The 23,526-nt window shown below is 44.2% G+C and overlaps 2 protein-coding genes across 2 annotated transcripts in view; both read left to right on the plus strand.

Moving 5' to 3' along the window:
- Nucleotides 1–113: 113 nt before the first annotated feature.
- dhx15 (DEAH (Asp-Glu-Ala-His) box helicase 15) lies at nucleotides 114–16,951 on the plus strand. The gene is made up of 13 exons (XM_088295190.1): nucleotides 114–358; nucleotides 447–640; nucleotides 791–950; nucleotides 1,811–2,029; nucleotides 6,051–6,218; nucleotides 10,574–10,660; nucleotides 11,091–11,240; nucleotides 11,309–11,417; nucleotides 13,927–14,118; nucleotides 14,303–14,425; nucleotides 14,488–14,666; nucleotides 14,818–14,987; nucleotides 16,389–16,951. The coding sequence occupies exons 1-13, from the start codon at nucleotides 155–157 to the stop codon at nucleotides 16,495–16,497; spliced, it is 2,064 nt and encodes a 687-aa protein (XP_088151316.1). The 5' UTR covers nucleotides 114–154; the 3' UTR covers nucleotides 16,498–16,951.
- A 3,182-nt stretch (nucleotides 16,952–20,133) lies between these two features.
- The window catches only part of ppargc1a (peroxisome proliferator-activated receptor gamma, coactivator 1 alpha), a 185,623-nt gene continuing 182,230 nt past the window's right edge, over nucleotides 20,134–23,526 (plus strand). Inside the window, exon 1 of the mRNA XM_088293664.1 lies at nucleotides 20,134–20,358. The gene's annotated coding sequence lies outside the window, so the exon portion shown is untranslated. The remainder of the gene's footprint in view (nucleotides 20,359–23,526) is intronic.

A 23,526-nucleotide genomic window follows, 5' to 3' on the forward strand; every position in this document is an offset into this window, starting at 1 on the left:
ATGATTTTTACAGTAAATGTTTAAAAGTGTGTTTTTGCAATGTATAACCCTTGATAAATCACTTTAACTGTTTCATGTTTTTGTCTCTATTTCCTCCAGGCGTGACCGTGGTGATGAGCGGTCATGGGCCAGCTCTTGTGTTCAGGGTGCAGACATGGAGAAGGACCGAAGGCAAACCCCCGTACGGGAGCACATCAACCCTTTCACCCAGCTGCCCCACACGGCTCGCTACTACCAGATCCTCAAGAAGCGGCAGCAGCTCCCCGTGTGGGGCTACCGAGAGAAATTCACACACATCCTGATGCGTCACCAGTGTTTTGTCATTGTAGGAGAGACCGGCTCTGGAAAGACCACACAGGTAGAAGGAAAGCAGCAAGCGTGTGAAATATCGAGGACCGATACAACATTTCGCCTTCCTTTAACCTCGGCTTTATTTTTTCCGTCAGATCCCCCAGTGGTGTGTAGAAACGGTTCAATCCAAAATGGGAGCCAAGCGGGCGGTGGCCTGCACTCAGCCCAGGCGGGTGGCTGCCATGAGCGTCGCCCGGAGGGTGGCTGACGAGATGGACGTCACGCTGGGCCAAGAAGTGGGCTACTCCATTCGCTTCGAGGACTGCAGCTCTACCAAGACCGTGCTCAAGTAAGAACACGCGTTCAGGGCTCACATACCGCAGAGAAGGAAACCACTCACAAACCACCAAGGGCGTCATTGCACTGATACTGTAAACGCACTCATGTCAATTCCGACTTGACAGGATCAGTATTTCCAAATCACATTTTATCTCCACAGGTACTTGACAGACGGGATGCTGTTGCGGGAGGCCATGAACGACCCGCGGCTCGAGCACTACGCCGTCATTGTTTTGGATGAGGCCCATGAACGCACGCTCGCCACGGATGTCCTCATGGGTGTCCTCAAGCGTGTGCTCCACCAAAGAGCGGACCTCAAGGTAAATGCGATTCCCCGAACGGCATGTCGTCACCAGCCCGTCAATACCGACGGAAGATCCGTGAGTCTGTCACTGACGGACTCCCGTTTCGCTGGCCGATTTACAACTGACGGTAATCTCTAAAACAGTGACGAAATAAGCACCAACGGAAGCTATTTTCGGTCTTCACCCAAACCACGGCTAACTGGAAAAGTTAAGACAAACGCTAGTTTGGCGGGTCCAAACTGTCTCGAAAGCAACAGTTTATTTTTCAGAGCTGGGCACTTGACCCTTTTTTGCTCGTCAGTCCCCCACGTTCTCTGTAACAATCCTGCCTCAACCCTTCGGCATTATTCAGAAAAATTATCCGCCCCGATCCTGTTCCGGCAAAAAAAAAAAAAAAGTGGGGAAACACGCATTTGGTTCTTTCCTAAATTCAACAGAGATGTCCTTGTTGTTCCGCACGAAGAGGCCTAAACCTGACTCCGCCGTTAACCGCAACGCTCATAAAGCAGACGGATAACGCCTTTGTTGTTTGTCATTGTGGAATCCGAGGTTATTGCCAACGATCCTCCTCCCTAGCGCACGCCCTCCCCATCTCCTCCAACCCCGTCGGCTGGCGAATCCGGGACGTTTAATTTGCCTTGATTAAGAGCAATTACGATGCCCCGCCGAGCGGAAAGCTAAAATGCCGAGACGCCGGCCCCGGAAAATAGCGGAGATTGAAAAAGGGGGCGACGCGTTTCCCATCAGAATTTTAATGCGCTTCATCTGACGACTTGTGAGGGAATGACGTGGGCGGACGAGGAACGGTGATGTCTCGTGTTGGTCGCTGACGTCTTGCGATGGCGTCCCAAATGAACAACCTCTTCGTGTTCCAGGTTGTCGTCATGAGCGCCACGCTGGAAGTGGGCAAGTTCCAAGCATTCTTTGACGGCTGCCCGCTGTTGTCCATCCCCGGACGCACGCACCCGGTGGAGGTCTTCTTCACGCCCGAACCCGAGCGCGACTACCTGGAGGCGGCCGTCCGCACCGTCGTCCAGATCCACATGTCCGAGGAGGACCAAGGGGATATTTTGCTGTTCCTCACGGGGCAAGAGGTATGACTAGTAATCCACTACAACACATTATGAAAAAAAAAAAGTAACTGATGATTAATTCTAATTGTTTGTGTTATGAGCATTTCAGAAAAAGCACAAGAAACATGATTTTTTTTTGCTGTTAGCTAATTTTAAGAACTAGCAATTTGATGCATACCTCGCCTATCACCCGAAGACAGCGGGGATCGTGAGGATAGGCGGTTCGGAACAAAGGTTTTCTTCCACCATATTACATTTTTAACCAAAAAACTCAGAAAAATTATTTTTATCAACAACAGCAAATTTTATGTCAATTTTTTTTTTTTTGCCTTAGGGATGCTTCAAACATATGAACAGTCCATTTCTTCTATAAATTACTAACAACAACAGTAAAAATATATTTTTGATTGCAAAATAATAAATTTGCAATGAATCACCAGTGTAACAATTTTACATTTTGAGAAATCTTACAAACTATTTGGATGCTATTGAGTAGTAGTAGTAATATTTATTTGTGTGTGTGCGCATGTGTGGGTGTCATCTTTTCTCTTTTTTTGTCACACTCTATGTCAGGGGTGGGCAAACTTTTTGATTGGCGGGCCACAATGGGTTCTAAAATTTGACAGAGGGGCCGGACCAGGAGCAGATGGATGAAATGTTTTGGTTATCTCACTTCATTGGAGGAAAAAAAAATACTTTTAATTTGAAATGAAAGTGAACAAGAGCATTACAACAAAATATATGTCTTTGAAAACCACAGTATTTAGAAAATAAAACATTCACAAGGTTTATTCATTTAATTTTTTTCAAATTCGGCGGGCCGGGTTAAAACATTTAACGGGCTGCATGTGGCCCCCGGGCCGTAGTTTGCCCACACCTGCTCTATGTAGAAAATTTAACATGTCTAAAACTTTGATGAATCACAAGCTGCTTGTTATGGTCGCATTCCAACGGTCCACCATTTTTTTTTAGCAGCTTAACCATTGTTGTACCGCATGGTGAGCTCATCCAAAAGAGATTTGCTGGCAATAGTTTTCCAGATAAATGATCAAGCGAGAGTTATCCAAAAACATTTCTCTGCCCAATCCCATTAAAAAAAAAACTTGTAGACGGCCTCGTTTGGTGACCGCACGCTGACACCGTGAATGAACGCACTCGAGCATACGTCATAAATCACGATATGCTATTAGCGGCACATCAGATGGATCAAACTTTTTTGAAACTAATGGAGTCAGTGATTCTAACTTCCTGTTCGCTTCTTGACGATTTGGGGTCACCTTTTGACTTGTCTGCCCTTCAACTTCCGAGGGTCCACCGGACACGATCTATACCAAGCGCGCTTTTCAGGCCGTTTCTTAAGAATGCCTCGGCAAATAGCAAGGAGGAGCGGAGTGACCAACCAATCGGGCCTTCCTATGCACAATCTCCTGAAATTAAGTGACCCCCCCCCCCTTGCACACGCTTGCCCATTGATGTGTAATGGAGGGCAGGGTTCACTCTCGGAATGATGAATTTGGTTACAGCTGGGTGAACACACACGCACACACACACACAGAAAAGCTCAACAAACGTCTTGCGATAGCCAGACAAAGTCTGATAAACAAACACTGGGTGTTTTTTTTTTTTTTTACTTGTTGTTGCCGTTGCAGGAAATAAAAACAGAGGATTTATTTTATATGACTGCAGAACACACACACACATTTTCATTGTTTAATTTGCTCTCTGTATAATCTGCAAGCATAAAAATTGGGTGCACAAAACAAGAAGTGTACCTAATGTATTGTCTTTCCTTGCTGTTCTTCTTCTGTGGGGTATTGGCAGATGCTTAAGGGTGCAATAGCGCCACCAACTGATCTTTTCCTTCCACTGCAAGAAAACCAAAATGAATGGATTGTGTCTGGCTGTGTGGGCTCGTGTTGGGGGTATGAAGCACACCCATGTCTCAAATTTTGCTTCTGTCTTGAGACAAAAAAAAATGGTCAAATGGGGACTCATATTAAAAAAAAAAAAATCTGGTCAAACATTGAATTCCAAATTCGGACCACTTGTCTCGCCCATGCATCAACCGTCTGTGATGTTTGTGGGTCATGCTCTCCAATTTAATTTTTGGTGTGCGTGTGCGTGTTCATTATTGCGCATCCTAATTGGGTTGAAGGAGTGTAACGTTCAAAGGGTGCCGTTGCAGCCTCCTTCCAGCTCTTCTTCTTCACCTCTACGGCCCGGCCGCAACTTTGAAGTGGACTAATGATGGGGAGGCAATCCGCGTCCATGTTTTTTTTTTTTTTTTGGGGGGGGGATTTGGAGCATGCGTGAGCAGAGCACCTGCTTTCAGCACCAAACCCATGGCAGCTGTCGAGCAAAGATAAGTCCTAATATTTCAGTTCCTCCCTCAGCTGCGAGCGTGAAAACACAGCACAGCAGTGGCAAATCCAGAGAGGGTGGCCTCGTGGAGGAAAGCGTGCGGGTATTAGCTGATGGACACAACCCAACACGTGGGCCGTATTCCTCCGGGAACGCCGGCCCAGCTTGCTTCCAGCGCTTTGGCAAAGAGCGGCGTTGTTTTTTTTTTCTCTCTCTCTCTAGAGCAGCTGCCGCGTCCCGAGGCTTGATTGGCTATTAATACAGCGGCTAATTCGACCGATCCATTCCGATTTGCCATTTCCCCACTTGTCACTGCGCTGATTAAGAGGCACGCGGCCATCGGCGGGCTTTGACTTCGTGGGATGTACAAAGGGACCACCGGGGGGGCTCGCTCGTTGATGTTCAGCGGGAAAAAAAAAACACCTCTGTCATAGATTTGGTTTTGAAAGCATCACTTTGGATGCTGCCCTTCCGATTGCATCTTCGTGGATTTTGCTCGTGTACCTCATCAAGTGGCCAGACAAAATTCTTTCCAGCGATCCCTCCACAGCAGGGCGTCCAAACTTTTTTTCCTCCGAGGGCCACACACACACACAAAAAAGTCAACCGATGCAGAGGCCACTTTGACATTATTTATTAAACGTGCTAGAATAAATCAATTACGGAATTATGCATTGTAGTTATTTTAGCAGGTTTTATTTTACTTTATTTTTTGGGGTTATTTTTGAATTTCTGTAAGGCAACCCGAATGGAATTTCTCATGATTTTCGGGCGGCCGGCAACCCCGTGTTCCATTAGTCCAGATCCGCCACTGCCCTGAGCAGATCTCCCCCATTCAGAACCAGAACAAGAGTAATCTCTCATAAAATGACTATTTTCAAAGCAGTTTTTATTTGCGAATCCTAATTAATGTTCATAAATCAGACCTTGACACAGGCGGAAGAAAGTGGAGGAAAACATTCTTGCTTCTGAAACTGAATTAATTATCAATTGTCTGGTGTGTCGCACCCATGGCTGTTGCAGGTCATGTCAAAAGTTGTTTTTTGATATGCTATCTATCTTTCAAATTATTTTTAAAATTTTACGAATTTATTCTGTAAGAATTTAATTTTGCTGCTCATGCATTGCCCTTTATTTGATGATCATTTCATCTTTTGCTTTTTTTTGCTTACTGGCTGGTCAGGCAGTGCCCTCATTGGCCTGCAGGTGGTGCTACAGCCCAGGCTTGTCATCACTTGTAATACCCAGGCCTCAATGGTGACAGTTGAAAGATAAAAAAAAAAAAAAGAACTACATTTATGTGCAGTTTTGAGATGTTTCTATGTGGATGTGAGCGCAATAAATAAAAGTGTCCAGCCTGTCGCCTCCGAGTGCACTTGTTGCCGTGCGCTGGCGCTGTCATGTTCTCTAAGTCCTGCCGCCACTCAGGCCTTCCTTCAGTCTGGCTCCCGAATCGCCAGCCTGACTCAACGGATTTGCCAGCGGTCAGGCATATTCCGCCGCGCTGTGAAATCATGACGCGTGTTTGTATCCGTCTGCCTCGCACGCCACATTTTCCGTGCTTGCTCGCTGCAGTCCACGTGGAAGCGCCGCCGTCAAATTGGACGGAGAGTCGAAAACAGCAGCAGGGCGTTTCTGTTGCGTGACCGCTTTCTCTGATTGGCGCTTGTGTCTTTTACAGGAAATCGAGGAAGCTTGCAAGCGCATCGAGGCGGAGGTCAACGACCTGGGGCCTGATGCCGGCGAGTTGAAAATCATCCCATTGTACTCCACGCTGCCCCCGCTGCAGCAGCAGAGGATCTTCGAGCCGCCTCCTGCCAATAAACCCAACGGCGCCATTGGAAGGAAGGTAAACAAAAATCCCGATCGATAAGCGCCACTGCCCACGGTGGAAATGAGCACGACTACAAATAACACAGTTAAATATCAGACGCCGAGCTCAGTCACACACGGGCCGATGAACGTGGTGGATGTGTGCCTTAAAGGGGCGTGGCCTGGCGAGTGATGTCACTCCTTGTGAGTGTTTTCATTTTGCATTTGTGTTTTTTTTTTGGTCCTGTTGAATAAACGGCGGGAAGCGCATCGGCATCTTTGCTGATTTATAACTCGAAACACTTTGATCTCGCTTCGTGACAAATAAACTAAATCGGACATCGCTCCCTCTGTTTCTGTCATGATCCGCGTCGGGCATGACAGGGGTTTTTGTCATTGTTTTCGTCTGCATGTGCTTTTGTTATTGTTTTTGTCACTTTCCTACCATGTGCACTTTTGTTTATGTTTGTCAGGGCGTTTCCCCTCAGCACTCTGTCTCACCAGCCACGCACCTGTTCCCCGTTATCATCAACACACCTGATTCCCATCTGCTCCCCTATTGACTGGACTATTTAAACACCTCACTCCGACAACCCATTGTCGGAACATTACTCCTGCTGCTTCATTTGGACTGTCACGACCGCTCCCTGATCTCGTTCACGCTCATGTTCTCGCTTCGCTCCCGCTCTTGTCCCTAGTTTTTGTCACTGTCTTCGTTCCTCGGTTTTTGTTCTGTTTAGTCAAGTTTAGTTCGTCATAGTCATTTTGCACCCTGCCACGTTTGTTTGACCACGCCATGTTATTTGTCCTCATTGATTAATTTAATAAATTCCCTTTAGTTTACCCTTTTCCCTGCTTCCTCGCACCTCTGGGTCCACCTCCTCCTCGCCCGCCTACCGGCGAACCTGACAGTTTCTACCTGCTGTTTTCAAGTCATTGACACCAAAGCGGGAAATAAAATAAGGAGCGACTCCATGAGCCAGCAATCCCGGCCGCAAATGGAAGGAGGAGGTAACACGTACTGCTCCTGGGCGGCCTCACGTCGAGTGAAAAATGCAGAGATGTCATCGGAGCCTCCCCGAGAGGAAGTCGTGAAAAAGAATTAAGGCTTGTCACGCCCGCCGCTGCGCATGCTAACGACTGCATTAGGCAGCCCTCAATTAACATAAAGCACTGGCTCGTCATTTATTCGCCATTTGTCCGGGAGAGCCGCTCATTGTCTTGCCTTTTTTTTTTTTCTTTTTCTTCTTCTCTCCCTCCCCACACTGTAATCTCACTTGGACAAATGCGCAACATTGAGTTGATCTGGAGTGTTTCGTCAAATGTCTCTCGACGCTTTTTAAATGTGGACGCATGCTTTGACGCGCCTTCCACTTTAAGTCCGGGCTTTATTTGTCAACAAAGCTCACGTCCCGAGCGTTAAACTGTGAGCGATGGCCCACGTTAGCCGTTGCACTCGCTCCTTCTGCAGGTAATAACCCAGAAATAACACGCAGAAACGACGCTTTAATGATATTACTGATGAAGCAAGGCCCGGATTATCCGGCGCGCCAACAGACTGGAAGGAGCCAGCAGGCGTCGGGCGTAATGGCCCCGGCCGAGATAATCCTTCACAATCAATGCAGTCAATGAAGGCGACTCTATGATGGGGAAATGGGAGAGGGTTTCATGCTCGGCAGCTGCTCGGACAATCTCGCCTATCGGCGCGTTTTAATCCGCCGCGTCTAAGCGCTCGGCCATTTTGTTCTCAAAAGATCCTGAGTTTTCAAAATTCTCAACGCATTCGCTGCCATTGACGGATATAGACGTCAAAAAGTGAATTTCTTTTACCTGGCCTGGTTGAGCTTGTAAATGTTGGCACTTGGCAAGCTGAAATTTTGTTGACTTGTTTGTTTCTCATGAGTAGACACAAAAAAAAGTCTCAAGTGGACGTGACCATTTTTGTGTGGGGCGGCCATTTTATCCTCATTTGAGGTTTGTTGGATTGAATAAATTTGTTTGAAAACTTTGCTCAGCAACAATATTTGTGGATGACAATATTGGTGTCGATCATGAGAAGATTCACAAAAAAGTCTCAAGAAGACATGCTCAAAAAGATACAAGAAATTTTCAATTTTTCTTTCCGGCAGCTGTTTTGTGGTCATTTCAGGTTTGCTCACTGGCCATTAACGTTAAAAATCAAATAAATTGAATTTGAAAGTGTCACTTAGAAATATGAAAATTGGTGGAGATTGTATATCATCAGTAGACGCACAAAAATGTCTCAAGTGACCAAAAAGACACTGCCCTTTTTGTTTGGAGCCTCCATTTCATCCTCATTCGAGGTTTGCCGATCGGCCATTATATGTTAAAAATCCAATAAATTTGGTTTGAAATTTTCCCTTGGCAACATGAAATTTGGTCGACTTGTCTATCATGAATAGATACACAAAAAAGTTTCAAAAAGACATAGGAAATATTGCTGGTTTGTTTGAAGCCGCTGTTATGGCCATGAATAAAAATCAAATAAATTGGTTTGAAAATGTCACTTAGCAACATGATATTTGATGGACATGTCTATCATGAGTAAATTTACCAAAAAGTTTTGAGAAACCATGCTCAAAAAGACAGGAAGTCTACCATTTTGGTTTGGAGCGGTTGTTTTATGGTCATTTGTGGTTTGCTGGCTGGTCATTGAAAAAAAATTGATAAATTGGGTTCAGAAATCTCTCAAGAAGCCAAACCAAAAACACATAAAGTCGGCCATTTTGGTTTGGGGCGGTTGTTTTATGGTCATTTCAGGTTTGCTAGCTGTTAATTAAATGTGAAAAGAATTGAATAAATTGGGCTTTAAAATGTCACTTAGCAATATGAAATGTGTTGGACATGAATAGACTTAGAAAAATGTCTCAAGAAGCCATGCCCAAAAACACATGAAGTCGGCCATTTTGGTTTGAAGCAGACATTTTGCTGACTTGCCATTCGATGTTAAAAATAATAATAAATTAGGTTTGACAATGTCACTTAGCAACATGAAATTTAGTAGGCATGTCTGTCATGACCAGAGAAAGAAAAGAGTCTTCCATGCAAGTTTGATAACTCGCCATAAAAGTTCAAACTCCAATAATTCAAGACACAGTTTCACTGAGCAATGTGACAAGTGCGAATGTAAATACTGTACGCAGCCTCATAATTCTCGACGGTTTCCCCACTTCTGACTCGATTCACGGTCGCCTCATCTCGGCTGAGGTAAATAAACACGGCTTGCCGACGCGCGGGGAAAGAAGCATTCTTTTGCTTTCATCTGACGCCCACCCGCATATTAAGTTATGACACTAGAGAGGCAGTTGCCAGTTGGAGTGGGCCATTAGTCAGCCGTCACAGTCCCGAGTGCTGTGATGAATCTAAAAGGGCCACTGTTATATAAGGCAAACTCACCCCAGCGGCGGGCGCTTTGCGTTTGCGTGATGTGCTGTTTGCGTCTGTGCTGACAGCCAGAGAGACCCGTCGGGCGCGATGACTCATTTGACTGTCATTTCTCATTGGCAGTCTTGCTATGGGGATAATTGTAATCAAAACGGATCCGTGACCGGAACGTGCAGGAGGTTCTGTGTCTCCTTCTCTTTGCAAATATGACTTTTCATTGCTTCGCTGTGGTTTTATGGAAGTATTTTTACTTTGCTGGTGCCTCAAGTTGATTATGTGTATTAGGCTGTGGTGGGCGGTCAAGGCCTTCAAGACCTTCTCTGCTGGCCTAAAATAATAAAGAAAAAATGATCATATTCTTTACATTGATGCCATATTATATCCTAGTGTTGTATTTTTAGGTGGGAGTTTTTATCCAATCAGAATTCAGATAGCTCCTGTTGCCGGGCAGGTTTCACAATAGCAGTCGTAATCGTGTGGACATCTATTCTGTCAAAGTCAATGGGCCTTCAGGTTTGATAAACAGTTGCGATAGCCAATCAGATCCCGAGTTGATGACAGTAAGGCCTTCTCGTTGGCCTCACGTTGAAGGTGATGAACGCGGCTTGTGATTGGATACTCACTCGTGAGGGGGCGGCGCTATACGGAATCAACACACCCGAAAGTCCTAACTGGCGACCGTTGGGAAATCTAAAGTACATTCTTGCATTTTTAAACCACAATGGCCAAAGTAGAAGCCATTTTAACAAAGCAACATGCCAAAAAGGACTCTGGAGGTTTTACATTTTCAGTGATTCATGACAGTGGGTTTAAGATTTTTTTCCAAACGCTACCAAATTTCAAGCACATATCTCACATAGATAGATGACTAAATCGTGAAGAATTTGACTTTTGCTCAAGGCGTACCTCCATTAATTCAAGGAGCAGTGACCGTGCGGGATTTGTTGTCAGATCATCTCTCAACCAATTCGTCTCTTTTTTCCACAGATTGTCGTGTCAACAAACATCGCCGAGACGTCCCTCACCATCGACGGCGTCGTGTTTGTTATCGATCCTGGATTTGCCAAGCAAAAGGTTGGCAGAGCTCCTTTTACAGCACATTTCTTCAATCCTGTTCCTCGAGGGCCGCTGTCCTGTCCCTGGTGCAACACACCTGACTCAAATGATCAGGATCGTTATTTTGCTTTTGCAGACCTTGTTGATTATTTGATCATTTGAATCAGGTGCGTTGCAAGGAAAACAGACAGGACAGTTGACCTCGAGGAACAGGATTGAGGACTCCTGACCCACAGTATCCTCTATATTAGCTTTTGTCTCAGCCATAGCACGGCTCGCTTTGGTTTACATTGCCTCTATCGCTGAAATTGAAATATATGACTAGAGAAGGCAGGACATCGGCCCTGGAGGAACAGGATTGAGGACTCCTGTCTTAGATATTTTATCAAGCTCGAGCCAGGACATTTGTAGCGTATGCGGTAGTAGTGCCGATTTCCTACCTGGACAGGTGTACAACCCTCGCATCCGAGTGGAGTCCCTTCTGGTGTCGGCCATCAGCAAATCGTCGGCGCAACAGAGGATGGGCCGAGCCGGTCGCACGCGTCCTGGCAAGTGTTTCCGACTGTACACGGAAAAGACCTACAGGACCGAGATGCAGGTAGGAAGCAGGGAATCGCAGAAAAATGCCAAGTCGGACCGCGCTTATTGTGTCTTCAACTGGCACAGGACAACGCCTATCCAGAGATCCTCAGGTCCAATCTGGGCTCCACGGTGCTGCAGCTGAAGAAGTTGGGAATTGACGACCTGGTTCATTTTGACTTCATGGATCCACCAGGTTAGTGCGCGGAGCGTTCCAAAGACACCTGCAATAGCTGAAATTAGAATTAAATATTGTAATATTTGAACACATCATTTCTTTACCATATCAAGGCCACCATAACATTTATTGTGATACAGTTTGGCCACCGTTTGCGTGAACAAGTAATTTGTTGCCTAACTGTCTAAGTTTGAAAAGTAACTCAGTTACTTCATTGATTAATTGTAAAAGTAGCTAAATTAGATTACAAGCCACGTTAATAGTTAATTTTTTAGTTGATTTTTGTTTCGAGACTTCACTTTACATTTTTTAATGAAATTTTTAATTGAACATATTTTACAATTTATGTTCTAATAGCAAAACTCATTATTTGTAATGTCCTTGTTTATATATTTGGGGACTTCCTATAGTCAGACAATATCTTTCAGGCTGAATGCATACTTTTTTATAGCGCATTTCACAACAGCTGGAGCTGAAATATAAATTAGCGGGAAATTACAATTTGACATATGGTTATTGAAGCTTGATAACACTCTGTCTACAGCGCTGAGTAAACAGCAAACCTGATTAATATTTTTGCGTTTGGCTGACACAAACTCAATCTTCCTCAAGTGCTGTCACATGACACGTCCATGATGTCAGTTCCTCAAACGGGAATGTAAAGTTGAAGTCTCCCAAATCCTTCACCATGTTAACACTTTAAATACTAGAGTTTCCCTTTCTTCTTCCTTTACCACACTACTTTTCTTTGCTAGCTCTTCTCTTTTCTTGTCTGCGCTACATTTCCATCCAATCGAGCTGAGTGTTACCACCCTGAAAACGTGCAACTCTAAATTCACACTTGTCTTGTCGACTGTAAACGCCCATTTAAAAATGACCCGCAGCAAAGATGAATCGCAATATAGCGAGGGATTCTTGTCCTCTCCGGTTTGATTTCACATCAGACAACTCCCGCCTTCTTGATTGGGATCAGTGTTGTCTTAATCGATACAAACGCAGTTACAAGGCGCGACCGTTTGATGCGGGGTATTAAATCGGAGTCCGCCGCGCCACTCGGGAGCCGGCGAAAGACGACGAGATGAAATATCAAACGCTGCATATTTGGAGATTTTCGGAACGCTCGTCGTTTTGATGAGCGGTTTGACTTGCAAGCGCGCGGCGGTTGCTGTGAATCACGGTGGAATTAGGCCAAGCAGATTCGCCGCGAGAGCGGGCGTTACTACATCTTCCCGAGGAGACCTCACCACAACCCCCCACCCCCCACAATCCTCCTCACTATAATATAGTTTTCATCTCACCTCTGAGATTAAACCCATCTCCCCCCCCCCCCGCGCCCCCGTCCAGAATGGCAAGCGCCATTTTGCGAACGAAATTGGTTACATCAATAGCGGCGCTATCGTCTCGGCTATTGCCTCCTCCTTTATATTCCTCCAGTGACTGACCTCCACTATCACCCCCGCATTCCTCACAAAATGGAAGCGTCAACATATCGGATCGGCCTCGTCTGCCGGCCAAGCGGGAACGGCTGAAGTGGGGAGGAAGGATGACTTTTTATTCCTTTGATGCACCGGTGGCATTGACGCCGCAACCTAACAAGTTCCTGGAAGCCGCCGCCGCGCTTTGAGTCCAGGACAGACTCTTTATAATATCTCGTCGCTTCCGATCGATTTTTATGCGCCCGCCTCCGAGTAAATGGGCCAGCCAGGGATGTGTCTCCGGAGGCGACGCGCTATGATATAAAGACTTAACAGCGTGTTTTGTTTGCCTGTTCCTGCCACTGTGCGTGTGTGCGCGCGCGTGTGTGTGTTTTTTTTTTTTTGGCTTGCTGTTGCTGTCTGGCTAATCAGCCCCAAACGCCATTGACTTATCGGCCGATGGTTTCATTTGCCTGGTGACATTTCTGAGGGAGGGGGCGCGTGTGTCCTTGGGGAACATGCTTTTTTTAAAGTGTAATTGAACCTCCACTCCAGTAGTTGGCAGTGGCGTTCTCCTTGCCCGTAGTTTTGTTTTGCAAAGTAAATGCCTTTCTCAATTCATTTTTAAGGATTTGAAGTAATGACCACATGCTGTGATTTTTTTTCTTCTTTTTCTTGTCCAAAGGGCCCTCTTATATTAAAAACATTCAAGGATGGCACATAACTGCTGAACAGCAAACCAATTATTAATTGCAAGAACTTATTTTGGACTTATCAGCTTGCTCCAAATTTTTAATAACGAGATGCTATATTTGCCCTTCATATCATTTCAAAAACTATTTTGGCCTACGCTTGTTGTAGTAAAGGGCAGCACATGACCCAGTGTTTGCGCAGCTTGGGAACTACAGTCGGCTCCTTCATATTCGCAGTTTGGCAACTCTGGATTTGCATATTCTGAGAAAGAGAATTTTTTTTCACATTTTTATTTTTTTATTTTTTACATTTTTCCCCCACTTTCTTTTGGGACAAACTGTCTTTTTTTGTGTATACACACACACACACACACACACAATGTGTGATGACGTAAAACCTGTCCCATCCCTCCTCGGCAGCCCCCGAGACCCTGATGCGAGCCCTGGAGCTGCTCAACCACCTGGAGGCGCTGGACGACGACGGCGACCTGACGGCTCTGGGCGCTCTGATGGCCGAGTTCCCGCTGGATCCGCAGCTGGCCAAGATGGTCGTCGCCAGCTGCGAGTTGGGTTGCTCGGACGAGGCGCTTTCCATCACCGCCATGCTGTCAGGTAGGTACTTTCTGTGACTCAACCAGTCTATCTTTTGTAACCTTCAGATGACATAACAAGAAAAAAACAAAACAAATTCAACAACTTTTCCAAGGGGCTGGATAATATGAATGCTCGGTGGGGGCCGGACTTTGCCCACCCTTGGGTTAACTTCTCCCTGTGGGCCCATACCAACCTTGTTTAGTCCCGCAGTGCTTCATACGACCCCCCGAGGCCAAAAAGGCAGCTGACGATGCCAAGATGCACCTGGCCCATTCGGATGGAGACCACCTGACTCTTCTCAACGTCTACCTCGCCTTCCAGCAAAGTAATTAAGTAATCAATGAATTCCCCTCGTCCAGATTCTTACATTTTCACCTTCCTGCGCAGGCCATCGTTCATCGCAGTGGTGCTACGACAACTTTGTCAGTTACCGCTCGCTGATGGCAGCGGACAGCGTGCGCCTGCAGCTGGGCCGGATCATGGAGCGCTCGGGCTTGCCTCTGCGGAGCTGCGACGGAGACGACGTTCACATCCGACGCATGCTGCTCACTGGTTTCTTCATGCAGGTCGGGGTTATTTTAATTGCAAAATCATATTTTTTTTAAATTGCTGTTCGTATTTGGTCATGTTTGATGATGAAACAAAATCAAATCAAGAAGAATGACGCAATATCATCTGCGGCTTTTCTCCACACGATCCTCATCGCAATTTGGGCAGGTTGCTCACCTGGAGCGCAGCGGGCATTATTTGACAGTGAAGGACAAGCAGGTGGTCCAGCTGCACCCGTCCAGCGTGCTGGGCCGCAAGCCCGAGTGGCTCCTCTACGGCGAGTACGTGCTCACCGCCAAGAACTACATCCGCGTGTGCACTCGCATCCACCCGCAATGGTGAGTCTGAGTCAATGTTTAGAAATGGAACAATTACATTTGGGGACCGCCTGCGGTCACACAATCTGGTGGGTCTTTCTCTTTCAACATTGAATGCATACTGCAATCCATGTTGTTGTTCTTTGAAGTATGTTATTGAAGCAAGAGAACACTCTGTCGACAGCAATATTTTTGCTGCTGGTTGACAGCCCAATACTTTAAAAAAAAAAAAAGTAAAACAATAAAACTAATTACAATAACCTACAAATATCAAATGAAATCTCGAGTGTTATCGGTATGAAAATCAATTTATTAGAAACAATAGTGGTGTACTGGTTGGCTTCTAGCATTGTTGTTTGGTTTGACAGCAAGCTCTACAGAGAGCGTTTCAACCCACAACTCAAAACACTCAAATAAATTACTGCATGTAGAGAACGATTTTGCTAATTAAAACAGAACAGACCCAACAGAAAAAAATCAAGATTTCTTTAGTGTATTTTCTGGACTATAGAGCGCCCCTACTGGTGAAAGAAAAATCTTCACCGTTGTATTCGTTGCATGGTTCAAAATCTAGGAAAAAGCTAGCGGCTAATAGTCCGGAAAATACGGTATATTTATGCGTTTACCCCTTCTTCTCATTCGTTGACGTCATTTCTGCAGACATTATTTCTGTTCACCAAGGCGGCGTGTGTAGAATCAAGGAAAGTCGGGGTCTTTCTTCGAAGGTCCACACGTCCCTTGTTTGTTTGTGACCTGAACCCATTTCAAGGGGGAAGGGACAAGATGAGACGGAAGGGCCTAAAAATAGTGACTTTGTATTTCCATCTTGAAAATGCAAATGTCGCACCTTTCTTCCATTGCTGTTTATGTAATATGTTATGGCGGCATGAGTCATCAACATCCAGAAAACGTGACACGACGCATGCATGATGTCACGCTCTCAGATTGGTGACGCCCACAATGCCTCAATATGTTCAAGCTGCAAATAGCCGAGTTTCCCTTTCTCACGTCTTCCACAATTTGCCGTTATTTGTTGAGTGGCTTGAATATTTTTATTCAATAATTAATAGTTTTGTTGACGTGTGTGTGTGAGGTACCGTGGCTAAAAAGTTGCTGTTAATTAACGTACTTTTCAACTCTTTCTGATGCTGTAGCCTTTCGGTGGTTGAAAAAAATATTACCTTCAAGAAGAAGTCAATATTTAGTTTTTCTTTTGTGGTATTTGTGAGTAATTGTAGTCTGATTACCTGATTGGAAAAAGTAGCACGTTAATCATTACTGAATATTCTACGTATGCCAATGATATGATTTGGAACAATACAGTGAATGTCGGCAAATATTGTTTTCGGGTACCTGGCCATGACCTCGGAGCTCCCTCCCGAATCCCAAAGTTTGTGGACTAATCCTAATGCTCTTTTCAAGGCTGCTGGAAATCGCCCCACGCTACTACGAGATGAGCAACTTCCCGCCGTGCGAAGCCAAGAGACAGTTGCAGCGCATCAACGGCGAGCTCTCATCCAAGCAACTGTGAAGGAAATAAATCAAGGCAAGGCATCATCGAGATTGGCTTTCATCCAGAACAGTTCCCATCTCGTCAGTTTGGACTGTCACGCGTCCACCTCTCATCGTTTTTGAGAACTGGATTGTTGTCACATGTACGCCTCTAAAGCGTAATAAACATGATTTTTTTTTTTTTGGTATAAAACAACCCCCAAGTGTTGGTATTTTAGTTGTATTAGAAGCTAAATATGTGGGCTCCCTCTAGTGGTACATGACAGAATTACTGCCAAAGCACATTTCAGTTATATTTAGCTTTTAAATTAGTTTGTTTTGAAACCTTAAATCATTTAGTACATTTTTTTTTCATTGTCCTTGATTTTAGCGCATTGTTAATGTTGAAACTGTGGCTTACAAAAATGTAAAATACACATTTTGGAATATAACGGTTGTCAGGTTTTTAATAAATAATTAAACTTCATATTCTACCATATTTTAAAATTGGTCATAATGGAACTGTGTGACAAATTTGCCAACCACCAAGATCTATGACTCAATATGCGTTAATAAGTGTCAAGCTACCTGTGTAAGAATGTGAAAACGCCTTTTAAAGTGCTAATTGAGGAGGTTAGCATGTGTTCTTTTTTTGCATTGTTCCCAAAAGTGGGTGGCGCTTTGCCAGCAACAGAAGGAAAAAGTGTGAGAGTCATCCCTCCCCAAGTGAAGCCAATAGAAAGGCCATTAGTCGGCACTGATCTGGAAATTATATGGAATTGATCCTGAGGTAAGAACACTTTTTCAGGCTCGATACTTCCCATTGATTCCGGCTGCTATAATTATAAATGAAAATCGTTACGGAGCCAACTTGTGTTTTGAACAGAGTCACACGCACGCGCACCCACACACAAAAAGTGATTTTCTTTCTTGCAACGGAAAACATTGGTATGCGTGGCTTAAACTTCTTGAGCAGTCACTTGATTAGGTACACCTGTCCCCCATCTGATGACACCCAACAAACAACAAAGGCTCTCTTGGATCGCATGTACTCCAAGTAAAATGACGTTTTGCGCCATCTAGTGGCAAGGGGATGAATTGCAGTGAAAATGAAAGGAGATTGCACCTTGATCTCTGACACACAGATGTTAATGGTTTACATCAGGGGTGTCAAACTCAAATACGCAGTGGGCCGAAAAGTAAAACTTGAACAAAGCTGCCGGCCAACATTTAAGTTTTTTAAAAACAATATAAATGCTGATTTTTTTTGAAAATGTGTATTATAAGTGGTTTTAATAATGCAATACAATGTTTAGTTTTTAACATTACTATTAACATTTTGAATGTTACTATTATCACATCACATTACAGGGGTGGGCAAACTTTTTGATTGGCGGGCCGCAATGGGTTCTAAAATTTGACAGAGTATTACAACAATAAATATTTCTTTGAAAAAACCACAGTATTTAGAAAATAAAACATCAATAAGGTTTATTCATTTCATTTTTTTCAAGTTCGGCGGGCCGGATTAAAACGTTTCACGGGCCGCGTGTGGCCCCCGGGCCGTAGTTTGCCCACCTCTGCTATAGAATGTAAAATGTAGTCATTTGGTATAGCCTCGCGGGCCAGAGTTTGCCACCTATGGTTATTCTCAACAACTCAACTCTGGGAGGAAGGCAATATAGTTTGGTGTCTGTCCCTCAGTAAAGCTTTATACCAAGATTTTATTTTCCAAGTTACTTGCTGTTAATTAGTGTAATTGAATTTTGCTTCATGTCACGATCCAAAATTGGAGCATCACAACACGAATGCAACCCGTGTGGGCGGTGTTTCCAAACCGTGTGAGTGAGCGTTCCCAATCTGCCGCCACCCCCGGAGTCCGTCCAGGGCGTCCAGCGCCTCATCATCATTTGATGACTGCGGGCAGGAAACTTTTATTGCAGCACACCTCAGCGTTCTGGGAAGTCCATCCACCCACCCACGATTCCTTTCTGCCTCTTTGGGCTTTTCTTTTCTTTTTATTTTTTCTGCACCGTAGCCCAGGCCAGGTGTCGTATCTCCCATCTCGCCGTGCACAGCACAGCCAATCTTTTGGGGAAGATGGCGACGGGAATGTGACAAATCCATCTGTCCCGGTTTGAATTTGTATGCTAATTTGAAGTAATAGCCCCTGTGGTGAGGGTGCGAGGGAACAATTCCATCGCGCCGTCTACAACAGCCGCATCTCCGCCCCGCCAACCCACGTGGCACGCACGACGCCTGGGTTCGCCTTGATAGACGGCGAGGTGGCGTGCGGCGACGGCGCCGTGGCTCGAGGCCCAAATGATTCAAACTCATTTCTTCCCTTGCAGCCCACGATGACCTTTCACCCAGTTTGCCTCATCACACGAAGCATCATAGCCTCGCCGATGCAACTGCGTATTGTCACCAAAGTGTCTGGGGCCGCTGATTTGATTCAGCGAGAAGCTTTCACGCGTGGCCGGGCAGAAAACGAGACAGCTCGGAGAGAGGAAACACAAGATGCATGTATCAAATGAGCTGAGCCGTGTCGTACGCTCGCCACCTTGGCCCTCCCTCGACGCGCGGCAAAAAGCGTATGACACCACTCGGCTATCTTTAAATTAATCTCTACAGCAAGGGAAAGATAACATTTCACCACTGCGGATAAGGTGATGCTTACTTTTCTTCCGCTGCCACAACGGGACCATCATGGCAGACCATATATAGTTTGTAGTATAGCGTGTATAGTAATCATTCGAGTATTCACCCAAAACCGAGTACCAGTACCATGAATACTTCGTATACATTTTGGTTCTGTCTTTTTTTTTCTTCTTTAATTTCTTATTTTGAGGGTTTCCAAACCTACTGGAAGCTTGAGACATTGTGGGTGTAGTTCTTCTAGCCGCCAGTAGGGTTACCGGAAGTGACGTTTTAGTAGTCGACTGACTCGCTACATCATCGAGATACAGGTACGATTTCCATACGCTACACAACACAGTCAATGGCGAGCGATGTTTTGGAATTCGAGGAAGAGTATTTTGACATACGCAAGCCGACGGAAGCGGCCATTGTCAAACCGAGAAACGGCTCAGATCATGGATGGATATATTTGACTGTCCTGAAAAAGTAATGGCTGAAATTGCATCAACTCTCCTTTTTTCCCCCACTTCACTTGAGTGGATTTGAATCTCTCTACTAGCTTAGATTTCGGTTTGTATCTCAAAACAATGGCTCGTAACTCAAAATTCATAGCTATGGGGCACCCATATGACAAGGTAGCGCTGGGTTGCGCAAATGAATTTTTACAGCAAACCAGGCTAATCACTGTATGGAAGTGCATTCCTGAACACCAGGTGGCGCTGTAACACCGAGGCACAAGGCAATTTTAGCCAATCAGAAGCATGAGCAATAATCATACCAACAAAATTTCGTCATTCAGTAGCCATGGACTCAACAAAGTGTGTATTGATATCACACTTTACTGTGTTTAAGCCTACATGTTATTTTTATTAAATTATTTTAAATTTTATATTCGTAATTTTTAGGTAACTAAACCACGCTGAACATAGAAAAAAGGACATTTTAAACAGTTTTTTTCCTCCTGAGGTTATTTATTATTTGATTGTATTCTATGGAAGTGGGAAGGAGGGGGGGGGGGTTTACACCATGTGACAGAGGAAGCCGGTGGAGCTCGTCGCTTTCATCCGCGCGGTGCTTCCCGCTCGTCGGAAGCGAGACAAGCCGCCCGGAAGAATTCGTCTCGTCGCAGCGGAGCCGACCGGAATCCGAGCACGAGGATCGCGCACCCGAAAACGCGACTGGCTGGCGAGCAATGGACACCCGTGGCCGCCGAAGTGAGGACGAGTTGGTCAGCCTCACGTGGGAGAGTCGCTGCGAGCAGGTAGGACCCTCCAGCATGATGACACTCTAAAAGAGCTGGTGATGGAATGGAAGCTCTAAAAGCTTGTCGATATTAATAATAATAATTAAAAAAAAAAAAGAAAAGTATAAGACACGTATCTTTTGTTGTGATGCACACCTGAGCTAATCATCTTAATTAACTTCAGGTGTGCTCCTTTTTTTTCTCCGTTAAACTTTATCCAACAACTACTCTTCTATAAAAGACTTATTGTGCTTATCGGAACAATGCAATCAATATTTAAGATGCAGCTGAAGGACAAAAGAGTTAATAAACATGAGGAGACGTGAACGTTGGTCGCGCAGGTTGCCATGTTGGCTCACGTGAGTGCAACCTGTTGGTTGCCAGGTTTCACTTTCAACCTCCTTTTGATTGTCAGGTTCTCATTTGCGCAAAAATGACTCAAGAAATGATTCCAAATCAGCTATTTAGCATTTCCAGGGAAAAAAAAACGTCTATTTGATATCTTAAGAGTGTTAAATGTATGTTAGTCGAGCAAATCTCGCGTGGTTTGAGGGGGTTTGCACACGTTTTTTTTTTTTAATCACAACACCAAAGAGTCTTAAAGAGGCACTTAGTGGGTGTCTTAATATAATGTGGCACCAATTTGGCAAACAAAAGCAAGCATGCTCGTGTCGGATTATTGTGAATCACTTGTTGCACCCATTCTGTTTTTTTTTTTCGAGGTAATGCTCACAAAACAAATGTATTTTTTTTATTTATTAAAATGCTATTGTGCTGCTGATGTCTGCAAATAGCAACTGTCCATGAATCCTCTCTGAAGTGCTTTAATTCCACTCTTGAAATGACTTTAATCAAGCCACTGCTCAATAACAGAACTGCACTTTTGTGTTTGTTCGACTTGGTGAAGTACACTGATCCGTAACCTCCACATTTGTGGAAATGCAACACAAGAGGAATACAGCAGGCCTGCCCAAGTCCGGTCCTCAAGATCGCCGATCCAGCCAGTTTTAGATCCTTATTGCAAAAGACCTGATTGAAATCATCAGAATCGTTATCAGGTATTTACAGACCTCGCTAATGAGCTGATCAATTAAATTGTGTGTGTTGGATTAGGGATACACTTAAAAAAGGCTGAATAGGAGCTCTTGCGGACCAGACTTGGGTACCCTTGCCATACAGCTGTAGTTGTTCAACATGGCAATGACACAGCAATTTATTTTAAGACATATATACAATACTCCATGTATATAGTGTATGTGTAGATATGTACATATAGATAAATGTACAGCGTTTGTATTTAGTTATGTATGTATAAGTAGGGTTGTGGAAAATGGGGCCCTCCCAGACTAATAAAGGAGTGGTTTAATTGTTAAATTAAATCGAAATTCGATTACGATTATTACATGATTACAAAATTTGCATAATCGTAAAAATGATTATTATAGACAGCATTATTATATACATATATAACCTTGCCGCATACTTATTTTACAATATCTAATGCTATTTTTAGTATACTTGGGTTCAAAATTTGAGTGTTGTAATGAAATTGTTTATTAAAATGTTTCATTTGTTAACAGTTCAATGGCAATTTATTTATTATGTGTATAGCAAGTAAACTCCTATGCACTGTTTATTTATACAAGGAAACCATACTCAGATTTATACATTTGTACCTTTTGTTTACTTTAAAATAACCAGTTTTATAAACAATCGTATCCCACAAAAACTTACTTCATTATAGTATTTCAAAATATTTCATTTTTAATATTATTAACATTTGAAAATTGTTTTCGTTTGTCCCCCCCAAACAATAATCGTTTGAATTATCGTGAGTAATAATATTAATATTATTTTTTTCATAATCGAGCAGCCCTATACAGTATGCATAGTTGTAAGTATTTTGTCCAGTGAAAGCAGGTCATCTCATCCCGGGCAACTCAACAGCGCCCAAGCCACCCCCTCTCTCTGCGTCCCCAAAAGCAGCTAGGTGGGTAAATAAATAAATAGGAAGCAAGTAAAGGCAAATGTTGACAGAGGCCGTCCTTGTGGCCACATTAGCCACTCATGCTTGAGCGCCGGCTAAAAAGGCTCTGCATTATTCACTCACTCACACAGACATCAACGATTGTGGACCGTGTGTCTGGGCCCGTGAGCACTTTTTGGGGCACATGCCTTCACTTTGTGGGCATAGCGGGACTGCACGATGCCTAATTAGCATCAGCCTCGCTTTTTCTTGAGGGCTGCTGTCCATGGTGCTGAAAGTTTTAGCCCATACTTTTTTTTTTTTGGGGTTACAAAATGTAACATTTTTACACTCTTAGATTGCAACACTGTCAGATGTTAGGATTCCTCTAGGATCCCCTCCAGGTAGGGCGACACTACAGATGAATTGTTAAAGGGAGCGGTGAAAAAAAAAAAAGTAGGATGCATTGTTGCAGCAGTAATCCTCAAAAATAAGAAAAATATTCGACATAAAATATACACAGAAAAAGGAAAACATACTTGGGGCAGGTTTCAAAGTAATAGAAAAAAATACACAAAAAGTACATGAAAAATATACTGAATTAGGTTTTAAAAAAATTCTAAAATATCATAAAAAATATGTAAAATATAGAAAAAAAAATATGAAAGTAGTGGAAAAGTAATTTGCAAGCATATAATTGCTCCTAATTGCATTTGCGAGGTGACTAAGAGGTCGTATGTAATGCGAGTTCTGCCTCCTTTTTATTCATTCGGTTGGTCCGCGTTGGCACTCGTTTGCGCGGCCATCGATTCGCGTTTGTGTGTGTGTGAGCGAGAGTTAACTCCCTTCAAGATGGCTGGCAGCACAGATAAGAAGAACGACATTTGGGAGGCTGCGTTATCTACCGCGCCATCGGCAAACTTTGCTTCATGGCTTAAGTCCACCCTTGCCCCCGAGGAGAGTTTTTTTTTTTTTTTTTTTTTTTTCTCTCTTTTGCTTGTTTTCCTTGCTCATCAACAAGTGCACCATACGCCTGCTGAACGCCATGCCGTGCTTTAACGAGTCGGCAACATATTGCGGAGATCCGGATGGATAATTATCTTATCGAGACTTTGTGGAAGTGCCGACATTTCATCAGCGCATCACCCGCTCGCCGCATGGCTGCAACGTTTTACGTCAGCGCTGTTATTTGACTGAAGAATCAGAAGAATTGACCACCT

The sequence above is a fragment of the Idiotropiscis lumnitzeri genome, chromosome 4 (assembly GCF_059441095.1).
Source record: "Idiotropiscis lumnitzeri isolate Australia: NSW breed Sydney's pygmy pipehorse chromosome 4, RoL_Ilum_1.0, whole genome shotgun sequence".
Taxonomy (NCBI): Eukaryota; Metazoa; Chordata; class Actinopteri; order Syngnathiformes; family Syngnathidae; genus Idiotropiscis; species Idiotropiscis lumnitzeri.